This window comes from Phalaenopsis equestris, unplaced genomic scaffold, assembly GCF_001263595.1.
Source record: "Phalaenopsis equestris unplaced genomic scaffold, ASM126359v1 Scaffold000112, whole genome shotgun sequence".
Taxonomy (NCBI): domain Eukaryota; kingdom Viridiplantae; phylum Streptophyta; class Magnoliopsida; order Asparagales; family Orchidaceae; genus Phalaenopsis; species Phalaenopsis equestris.
The window spans coordinates 956,290-968,433 of record NW_018164554.1 but is presented as its reverse complement, the minus strand read 5'-3'; the positions used below and the strand labels follow the sequence as shown (position 1 = coordinate 968,433).

The 12,144-nt window shown below is 32.5% G+C and overlaps 1 protein-coding gene across 1 annotated transcript in view; it reads right to left on the bottom strand.

Moving 5' to 3' along the window:
- Positions 1–10,242, bottom strand: part of LOC110020913 (dnaJ protein ERDJ3B) — a 30,461-nt gene extending 20,219 nt beyond the window's left edge. The window contains exons 1-6 of the mRNA XM_020719190.1: positions 9,972–10,242; positions 9,740–9,888; positions 9,519–9,645; positions 6,650–6,761; positions 6,317–6,433; positions 6,092–6,178 (exon numbers count right to left, since the gene is read on the bottom strand). Coding sequence (XP_020574849.1) covers positions 6,092–6,178; positions 6,317–6,433; positions 6,650–6,761; positions 9,519–9,645; positions 9,740–9,888; positions 9,972–10,042 — 663 coding nt within the window. The 5' untranslated portion in view covers positions 10,043–10,242. The remainder of the gene's footprint in view (positions 1–6,091; positions 6,179–6,316; positions 6,434–6,649; positions 6,762–9,518; positions 9,646–9,739; positions 9,889–9,971) is intronic.
- Positions 10,243–12,144: the final 1,902 nt, after the last annotated feature.

Sequence of the window (12,144 nt, the reverse complement as noted above, 5' to 3'; positions counted from 1 at the left end):
TATATATATATTTATTTATTTATTTATAACTCTCACCGCAGCTTTCTAATAAGTTATTTTATCCACCACAGCTTTACAACCACCTCTTTAAAAAGCTGCAACCACCCCAAAAGATCTTAAACTAACCAAATCATTATATAATTAAATTCATACAATTAATGATAACTAGATCAAACTCAAATGGATATTCTCTGTTTGTATGCCACAGTTTCCTGCTGTTGAAACATAGAATTCCTTGCCCCTCTCCTTCTAAACCTGACAACCATGTTTCCATGACCAAATGATAGTATGCTTTACAATGAAAAAAAAAACAATAGGATTTCACGAAGCTACCAAATATTCTTTCGACTAACAATCTCCAGGAATCTACAATAGTTTCCCTAGAGATCTTCAAAAAAACCGAAATTCAATCATGATTTGTGATGAGGTATCAGTGCGTTGAATTGAAAGATTTTTCATTGTTGATTAGCATGCAAAATTCATTGCTTTAAGGAATTTTATTTCATGCAACACTAATATAAAATTAGAAATTTTAAACATGAGAATATTTCTTTTTCATGGGTTATGAGACATGCGATTGTGAGTTGATTGATACTAAAACTAGTATGGGTCTAACTCAAATTATTTCTTATTATTGTTTCCAAGATCGATTTCCTTGTATCAAGATTTTACTATGAAATTGAGGTGTTAAATCTAACAACTGATTTTATGCAACATGTATAAAGCTATCATGTTAACGGCATTTTATATAGAATTTGTGCTTTTTTCAAGTTAAATAATTTGATTATAGGGCATATAATGCAAAATCCAAATAATAGTAATTGAAATGAAATTTAAAAGCTATAAATGATGAATTCAATATAATAATGAAAAATTAGGGGAAATATTTAACTAAATGGAAGATCCAATATTTCAAACGAGCCAACAGAGAAATTTAGATGAAGGGAATCTCTTATAACATAAAGAATCAAACTCATAGCAAACTTTCACTCCTCAAAATACTTGGAAACTGGAATGATTTAGAAGATTTATCGTCTAATGTTGTGTTTATAAGGATAGAATAACATAGAAATCGCGGTGTGTCACCTCAACCTTCCAAGCCTACTACAAATATCCTCATGGTAATCTAGATGACCATCACTAATGACTTGGTTAGGCCAAAAATCCTAAACATCATATGGATCCTAGAGATCACTGAGAACTTAAAGTTTACAATTCCTAAAATTAAGCCTACTTAATCATCTCCCCTCTCTTACATGTGCAAAACATCACGCCAGCTCTCCCTCATGTTGGTCCCTATTCTTCAGCAATCACCTCCTCCCTTAGTTGTTCCAATGAGCGCAGAGATTCCTCCATCTTGACCTTAGACTTTTGTAAATATAGTTCCTACTAATTTAGAGCTCATCCTATTATCACTTCTTTGGTCACTACACCTTCTGCTATTCACAATAATGGTATTTTTATTAAAATGGTGAGATCTTTGGGAGGATTAAGCCCTCTCCCTCCACTCATTTTCTTTTATATTTTAATGAAGATTTTATGCCATTATAACACAAGCAACCATTTTTTAAGAAAAAAAAAATGTGCATATCTTCTTTGAAGAGAAAATATCTAAGCATTCTAGGCCTTTCTCCTCTATTGTAGACAAATTTTCATTAGGCCGACCCAACATGGATGTCATTCATAATTCTTGACCTATCTTTACTGCATAATTTTATATTGTAGTAATTGACCTTCAACACATCACTATTAGATATTCTTTAGTTGCATACTACACATGACTCCTCTCTAAAATGTACATAATATATCAAGGGTTTTTCCATGGTATGCTTACATGGTTCACCCATTTTGATGCATCTTTAAAATTACCAATCGCTCCAATATGGGTTACTTTTATCAGATTTAATTGCATTTCTTCAACCAATCCACTTTATAAGCTTTACATTGTATATTTAGTAATTTTTTACCAAATGTGTGTGCGCTAGTGCTCGTCTTTTGAGGCCTTTTCTATGGCCAAAGTTTTGATTGAAATAATTTTACATTGTTGTTGGAAAATAAGATGTGGTTAACTCAAACTCCTAAAAGTATTAACATAAGAAAGTTTATAGAAGTGTCACCCTTTAATATACTTTAAGAAAAATTTTTAGACACAACTTCTCTTAATATTTTAATGCTCCTTTGAATTTGAGAAAAATAAAAAATTCAAGAGCAAGACGCTCATGCAAACCATCAAACCTTACCTACTTCCACAATAGACATTGCTCAACCATCAAGAGGGGTAGGACGTAGATGAGGGTTCAAGCAGAGTGGGGAAGGAAAGAGAGGTATGTGGTTCTAATTTATTTTTCTTTAAGTTCATTCTATTGATTTGATTGATTAAATAATTAATTCATAGATTATCAAACTAATAACAATTAGATAAATTTATATGTAATTATTTAAAAGTTAATCAATGAATAAAATTTATTTTAAAATGAAACTTATTTAATAAAATTTTAAGTAATTCTTAATTAAGATAATTCATAATTAATTAATATTATATTATTGATTAATATGTAATTAGTTTAACAATATTTTTATTAATAATTAATTAGTTTGGCGAATAATTAAGCATTAATTTGCAAAATTAAAAAAATTTAAATTGAATATAATTAAATTTAATAATTAATTTTATTATAATAATAAAATAATCAATGTATAATTATGATTTTTTTTTAACAAACATACAACAATTTTTTAAATCCTAAAAGAAGTTGTCAAATAGATATGGCAAGATTTAACAAGATTTATTATATCCATCAAAAAACAATTTTTGGGATTTAATCCTTCCAGGAGTTACAAAATCTAAATATACAAAATTTGGATTTACAAGATTTACTAAATCCTACTAACTTAAATTTAATATGTTGTCATACAGGCCTAAGCTTTTCAACAATAGCTTCAAATAAGTTTCCTTTCAATATTTAAATCCAAAATGAAGAAAAAAGTTCAACCAAAACTAAACGTGAAAAGTTTGTTTGCTTCTTTACTAACATAAAGACAATGCAAGATTTGTCTTAATCACCTTTCCTAACTCAATTGCTTCATCTAAACTGGTATGAAGCGTCTTCTTTCTAAGGTTTATATGGCTTCTCCACATGCTATAAATTCCAACAATTTTCATGGCCTATTTTTATAATAGCGTCACAATGCTCTATTATCATCCAACTCAAACCGAATAAGTATGATCTACTCCTTTTTTTTCATGAGCAAACTAAGCTCTATGACCAAAAAAGAGAGCTGATTCCTTATAATGGCCTTTGTGCTTACTTCAACAACACCAACAACTAGTAAAAAAAAGAAAAAACTTCAATTATGTGCAAAGGCTTCCATGAAACCACATTCATATTTAATGAATATTGATTTTTCAAACAATTGAGATTTATAAAGCTACTTCCAATCATATAAACTCAATTGAACAAATCTTTGTACACCTTGTTTGTTATCCACTTCAAATTCTACTGTTAAAATCACTTTTTGCTTCACAATTGATGGGGGAGAAGTGATCTTTTAACAATATTTTAAAATCCAACCATGCTAAGGCTAGCATATCATTATTCTTAGATTTCGTAATTTCACCACTAAATCGTAAAGAAAACCCAAACAAGCAAATCTTATTGTGTTTATGCCAACAAAATTCCAACTAATTGTGTTTATACCAACTAAATCGTAAAGAAAATCCAAACAAGCAAATCTTATTGTCAAAAAACTGAAATTAATCATTATTTGCCTTAATCTTCATTTCTATCAATATAACTTCATCATAAGAAATGAGGATCTTCTTCTTTTATTCCAACTATATGAGCTGCTTCTCTGGATATAGATTCCAACAATCATTAGGATTTATGAACCATTTTTTTACAGTACCAGCATGATAGTCTAATGTACTTCACCTATATATCAAGGCCTTCAATCTTGTACTTTTTGGCATGAGCAAGCTTTTTTGTTGGCAAGGAGATATTTCTTTTTTATAATGGTCTCTTTAATAACATCAATAACAAGAAAAGCTTCAATTATCTGAAAGACTTTCATAAAGCCCCATCTAATATTTCATAAAATATTGATTACTCAAATGACTGAGATTTCTATAGAAGTTTCAATCTTCTAAAATCTAGTGGGTAATACATTATCATGCTTCAAGTTCTACCATTAGCAACACCTTCTCTTTTTTATTGATAGGCTAGAATTGACCTTTTTAAAATTTTTGAATTTAGACCATGCCAAAATTGCAATATGATGATTCTTTGATTGGAAATTCTACGACACTAAAACATGTCAAGAAAATCCAAAAAAAAAAAAATGTTATTATATTTCTAGCCAGGTAATTGTATACCATGAAATAAATGTTCAAAATTGCACAATTGGTTATTGAGGCGTTTTCTATTCATGAGGTAAGGCATAAGATACTCAAGGCAATTTGAGGCGTATGCCTTACAGTTTAAAGATTCTGTAAGTCAAAATAAAGAGGTAAAAAAATAATAACTTAATATCATAACTTATAGATATATCAAAGAAAGGAATTAACATTCTATGCATACATAAGCCATAAATTATTATTAACAATTACAAAACAATTACAAAACAAAAATATAATATAAGTATCAACTAATCAAGTCAACAAACTAATATAAAAAAATTAAATAAATGTAACATAAAATATCAAAATAATATTTAAGATTAGTTTAACATAGTAAACTTCTCTTACTCATATTGTTCAGCCAACAGAATAACATACATAAATCTAAATAAATACAATAATAAATAATCAAAAGTTGGAGCAGCACGCGACAGTGGCGCAATATGAACAATTGGCGGGGGCGGCGGGGGCGGCGGGGGCGGCAACAACAAGAACAACAGGAAGCAGTCACTATAGCAAAGAAGCGGATGATTGATGTAGTGGAAGCAGAAAGTAGCAGCGGCGGCGGCGGAAGCGGCAAGCAATGGTGGCAATGCCAACAGCAAAAGCAGTAGGCAACATGGTGGAAAGCCTGACTAGGAAGTGGGAAGCTCTTGCATATGAGATTGCAGTTTTGGTTTGTATTTGAATTGTCTAATACAATAAAAAAAAATAAAAACATAAGTATGAAAGGTGCATGCCTCAACAGAATTGAAACGAGACGTGCCTCAACTAATGTAAGGCACATGCCTCACCCATTATGACTCAAAGTATTTTTCTTCGGAATTATGCTGAGGAGGGCCTCCAACATGCCAAAATTGTGCAATTATAAACAGTGGTTGAAATAGATTTCAAAGAGATCAAGCTAATTATTGATTAGCTTAGCTTTGAAGGGAGGATCTACACATCATTTGGCCCCCTTCTAGTCTCCTTATTAACGGATTCCTCTTCAAATGTTGTATGCCCTCATAGATTGGTCTCCTACAATATAGATCGAGAGTAGTTGTATTGAAGGTGGGCGCTTTAGCAACAACTTCAAGAATGACCATTATTGTAGCCATTTGGTTGAACATCCATTTATACGAGTTATATATAAAAAAAAAATAAACTTGATCCCCTAAACTTCCTAGTGTTGTGCTCTAATACCAAATTGACTTGAGAGGCACTTTATCTTTTGGAATCAATGGGATACTTCAGGCTAAATTTTTTTAAAAATCATTTGAAATTCCTTCTTGCATTAAGGCCTACTTTTGGAATCCACACTCATGATCTTCTTCAAATCTTTTACTTCTTTTGAATCACTGCATGAGGAAAAATACTAATTCAAAAGTATAACATTACGATTAGAATTTGCAAGGGTTGAATTCACCTGCAAAGTATTTACAATCCAATCTAAAATGTATGTTTTCAAATCTCATGATATGGATCTCTCTTGCAATTCAGTTAAGGTGCACAAATTTCAATTCCTAGTCACCGAAAACCGAGAAGTGGTATGCCAATGACCTCCATCATAACATGGGATCAATAAATGATCATCACATTAGATATACAATGACAACAAAAAAAATCTTTTCAAAATAGAGATGAAACCAGCAAAAAAAAAAAAAAAAAAACACTTTTGTGTAGACAAAGTTTGTTTTGGCAATAAATGTTTACCTGACCATCATTCATTCCCTTCTCAATGTCAACAGTGATGAAGTAACCTTCTCGCTCATATTTCACATTTGGGCATTCCTCACAAACCTGAAGCAAATTAGAACCATTGTTAATTTAGCGTTATAATATTCCCAGTTTACATTCAAGCATGTTCCTTGAGAACATATCAAAAAACATAAACAATGCTACAGAAGTATGTCAATTAAGATGCCAAGCAGCTCAAACCTGTTCTGTTATCTGTTGATACATTCCAGGTGCAATTTGTATGTGACGTTGTTCGTTTCTGCAGTTACAACGCCTTTTGCCCGGAGCTGATTTTAAAACATTTTTCTCCCTCCAAACCTAACAAGCACCATCGCAGCAGCAAGTTAATGAACTACGTATCAAGATTACCAAGCAGTTAACTTGTCATATCTTTGTAATGGAGTTTGTTTGTCACTACTTGCAGAGTAAGCTAGTTCTCACATGAATGTATAAGCTCTATATTAACAAAGAAATTACATTACTAAAACATTGTTTTTGACGAACATATCAAGCATCTGGAAGTAAATTAAACACCTTTAGTGATCCACCCATGTATAAATCTTCCAAGGAAGCATCCAACTCTACAATTACATCATCACCTCTTGGAATTCTCTCCTCTTCCTCCCGTGTGCTACCACCAAAGAAGCTACAAAAAAGAAAAAACAATTGACCATATTAGAGAATACCTAGAAATAAAATTAACTATTGCCAGAGTGGAAAAATAGATAGCATTCTTTGGCTCCAAGGCTCAAAATAATAAAAGAGAAAAGAAGTAGAATGTTCCCACAGTGCAGAGTTATATAGTAACAAACTTCACTCCACAAAAGATTTAGAATAACCATCGTGAAAGCCTTATGTTCTACAGAATATTAAAAAAACATGCATTATAGCTGAATGTGTTGAAAGATATGATTTGATGTACTAGGAGCTTTCATGGAGGATGATTGTTATAGAGGCGTGCTACAAGCCTACAACAGAAGCAGAAACTCACGATGAAATTTTATTTCAGAAAACATTGGATTAAGATATACTGACCCAATAAGAAATGACTCGCATCTTCATCAAAAATAAAGCAAAAATCTTACATTGTCAATAAAATATTACTAAAAAAATTTATTTTAAAGAAAATTTTGTATAATCATTTAATGATTTTATGCCAATAGATTTTAATTCTTGATAAAGATTTGCTTTATGAATTCAATTTTTTTTATGAAAATTGTTAACAAAACATTTTAAAAGAACTTCACACAAAAAATTCTATAAGAAATTTACTATACTATTTTCATAAATTTATTTTGTTTGAGTCTGGGTGGAACTTGATCAAATTCAAATCATAAAAACATCCAATACAACTCTAATTCGATCACATTAAAATTAGCAGGATGATGTGGTAATGTGGACCTTGTAGCACACTTTTCTCAATTTTTACCATGAACTCTACTTTTTAAATCTAGGTTTTTCCATATTTTTCATTTAAGTGTCAACGTCAAAGGTCTTACAATTTGTGAGTGCATCGAGGAGAATGGAGATACAGAGAAGATTTCTTAAAGGCTAGTCACTCCTTTACTCTTTCAATTTTGAATGACAATTTTTGTGGCATGTCAATTTAAAATAATGAGATATTATTAAAGAAATTTTTAAAACCATCAATTTATACCCCTACTGATAAAAATTCCTACCTACGCCACTATCTCCATTCATTCCTATTATGTTGTTCAAACACCACACTATGATACCTTCTTTGCCTTCCTAACCCAGCCATCTTGACTATATCCACTTGCCTCAATGGTAAATCTTTTCCCATTAATCAAACATGATCAAACCATTAAAATCATCTATTATCATATTTCAATAGGTTTCACTACCACAATCTCTCTCATTTAGGGTGTGTTTGGGGCGGCGGTGTGGTGACGGTTTGGTACCGCACCACAATTTTTACTGTTTTAAAAAAACTGCGTTCTCAAAAAGCTGCAGGTAAAATGTGTTTTCCCACCAAATCTGACTATGTGTGGTGGCTACCAGAATGTTGTGATCTAACTTTTCCAAAAAAAAAATTTGTAATAGCCAACACTGTTTTTTGAACAGCAGTTTCTTCTAGCTGCTTCTTCAAATAGTTGCAGCTACCCCAAACAAACCCTTAATCACTCCCAAGTAAAAATCAAGAAAATAACTTTATCAAGCATAAAAAAAAATTATAGCAATCAATTATAAGTTTGATTTTACAATTTTAAGGAATATTTTGCTCATAAGCCAAACTTTAGATATAAAAATATAAATTATTTGGTTTCCATGATTTCTATTACATTATTATTTCATTAAGACGAATAGAAGTGAAGGGCAATTAAGAAGGCAAGGGGGTATCTCTATAATAATATGGATAGAAGTTGTTGAAAAAGAATGATTAGAAAAAATTGTCCACTTGAGTCAGCTTTAGCTAAGCTACACACATCCAACATTATTATTTCATTTAGACGAATAGAAGTGAAGGGTAATTAAGAAGGAAAGGGGTAAGCTACACACATCCTACAGTAATCTGTGTTCCACAAGCTGTATCATTAAAATGCTCAAGCGGTCTATACACTAGTACAGCTACCTCAAGCCTTTCTAATCAGTATCCAATTCCCTAATTCAACTATTAATTGGCAGCAATGCATTAAGCAGTAAAATTACAAGAAAGATGGGCAAAATAATAATAATAATAATAATAATAATTAAAAAAATAAAATAATAACAAAAAAAACAGCAACAGCCCAGCAGTATAAGATAACAAAGATAAGTTATAGTAAATATAACCATCATTTTTAGAGAAAGAAAAATGGATGAACCAATCATTTTTTAGCTAAATCGTAGCCCCTAAAATGAAGCAACAATGTTCGGAAATGTCACCCTGTTGACAGGAGACCCAAAGATACAATAGTTAAGTGGCACTGTAGAGGGTAAGCCTTGAGTAGTGGTTAAATTGCATTGATTCTCTCCAACTGATCATGAGTTTGAATCACAGCTATGGAAACATATGTCAACCTGCTTCTATATCCTCAATTGGTGAGAGCGTTGTACCCTTGATATGCTACTATCTTGTTTTAAGAGTCACCTACTTTTCAAATATTAGAGTCCTTAAATGTCAAATGGCACGTATACGTAGATTACCAATCATGAAACTAAATAACCAGATATCTTAAAATCCAGTTCCGAATGAAGGTTGTTCATCAAAAGTTTTGAATATCCTCAAGACTAAGGTAAAATAATTCCATATCGCATATAAATCACACCAATGCAACAAATTAGGGATCAGCCCAGCAAAAGAATGATAAGGGCAGCAAGTGAAAACCTTTGGACCACATCATCGCTAAGAATAGAGACAGTCGCACAGCTATGCACCAATTGAATGAAAACAGATCTATACCTGCTGAAGATGTCCTGAATGTTCATCCCGGGACCCCTTCCACCACCACCAGCATGCTGCCTGAGGCCCTCCTCTCCGTATCGGTCATAGATACCCCTCTTCTCCGAATCAGTCAGCACTTCGTAAGCTGTCAACAAACGACAATTAAAAAGTCAAATAAACTGTCTCTCGCTTTCTTTCCAGCAGCAAAACCACAAGAATTATAGCTAGTGATTCCTCACCATTATTGATCTCCGCAAATCTCTTATTGGCCTCCTCGTTCCCTTGGTTCTTGTCAGGGTGATACTTGAGCGCAAGCTTCCGATACGCTCTCTTAATCTGTTCATCGGAAGCACCCTTGGGAACCTGCAACACCTCATAGTAGCTCTTCCTGGAGAAGCCGTAAGGAGAATGAGACAATCTGGCTAGTAAGGAGAAGAGTAATGGCAAGACAGATAAGCGGAATCTAATTACGCTCCAAGGGAGGCGAGGACGAGAGACAACAGGATGGCGAAGAGTAGAAATTCCGCCTTATAACTCGCCATTGAAACTCCGGTGGAGCTCCGTCAAATCCGTACTCCGATGATCTCAAGTAGCCTTACCAGCGGGGCTTTCTCGTTTGCCGCCCACGTACGCAGAGCAAGGATAGGAGGGGTTTGCGCAGGGAGACGACGAAGGGGATGCCTTGACGTCAACCCGAAACACCATCGATGGATCCCTGGCCCAAATAATTTTTGGGACGTGGAACTTCTGAAGTGGACCAATAGCGAGCGAGAGACAGTGTTATAAGCCAATAATTATTCGACACGTGCCTAACGTTACGTGGATCTTTAGGGAATGGTTAAGAGCTGGTCCTTAGTCGCCTGTTCTCCCGAACACTTTTATATAGAGCTAAATAAAGTCTTTTTCATGTGATCCAGCCCCTTAACACAAGAAAATTTTTTTTTCATGTTATTTAATATTATTCAGGTGTTATTGTAATGATATTGATATATTATTATGTTATTATAATGTCGAGAATATTCTCAGAATACAATAATATATGAATATCACCACAATCGGACCTGAATAACGCGAAAAAATATGGGAGGAATATTCGCTTGTGCTAAAATGATTTTTTTTATTTTTCTGTCATCTCTATATGCGTGATTTTATTAGACTCTGAACGTATCTTTACATCCGGAATCCGAACGTAATATTTGTTCAATAATTCCTTGTAATATATTGCATAAAAAAGTAAAAAATATATGAGCCGTTAATTATTTTTTTTAAATTGATCTCTCATGAGAAATTAAATGACAGAATTAGAATCCATTTTCAATTACATAAATATATTCATCTTACATATTCAACTAAATAAAATATATAATGAAATTTTGATTTTTTTTTTTTTTTTGGTTAAAACCCTGTGAAAAGAATAATTGTCTAATCTAATTGAGTAACTTTCATTAATGTAAAAATTGTACATGATCACAATAATGTAATAAGAATAATAACAGTGTTGCTTGAGAGGGGATATATAAAAGCAGGGTTGTAATGAGCCAATACACTTGATGAACAACTCGAGATTTGATCAATATTTGATCGTGTTGATTTAAATTTGTAAATAAAAAGTTTAATTATCTTTTTAAAACTCAAATGGAAAATAAATCGAACTTGAACCGAGTCTAACTCACGTATTAATGTTTAGGAATAAACTCATTTGTTGTTAAACGGATAACCTGTTAAATGTTCTAAGCTTATATGTGTTGAATCCTAAAATGTTTTTTGGGTTACGCTCAAGAGATGGAGATAGAGCATTGATCAGATGAGAGAAACAAAGAGGAAGAGAAAGAGAGAGAATATAAGATAGTACCAATTTTCTTGAAATAGATTCAATAGCCCCTCATGAATAGGTGAATCACCTATTTATAAATCATAGGGAGAGTCTAATAAATTACATGTTTGCCCTGATTAAACATGAACGTTACGATTAATTTATGAGTTATTATATCTTTACATATTTGTAACTAACTTTTGGATCTTTTGACACTAGTGACCACTCTTGGCATCGCTTCAAATTTTTAATAGCTATTTGTATCACTTCATATTCAAAACTACACAACTTGGTTATCTGGTCTTCATCGGTCTACAGAGATTCATTCAATCAGTCGGTAAGTCTTTGGTCAACTTTTCTGAGGGAACCCCTAGTAGAGACCTTATCCTTAGTGAAGGTTATTTCGTCTAGCAGAGGGCATACCATTTAATCTAATGGGTCGCCTTCCTTCGGGTAAATGGTATTTTCAGAAGGAAGGAGCGACCGTTGATCTTCTCTATGAGTGAGCCAGAATCGGTTCAAGAGATTATTCTATGTGGTTCTCCAATTTAGGTATACTATGTTCATTAGCTTGGATATGTTTTCCTTTGGTCAGTCTATGGTCCTACTGAATGACGTGATGTTCTAGGGTTAGGTATTCTGAATGAGTTAACATGGTCCTTCAGTAGACTTTATATGATCCATGATTCGTTTAGCCAGATTTTTTATGTATATATTTAGTTCCTCATTTCTCTTATTTTTTAATGTGACAACTACAATAAAAATAAGATAATAAAATGAAAAAATTATTTATTTACTGCGTAATAAGTAGTTCCAATAATTGTGCTTCAT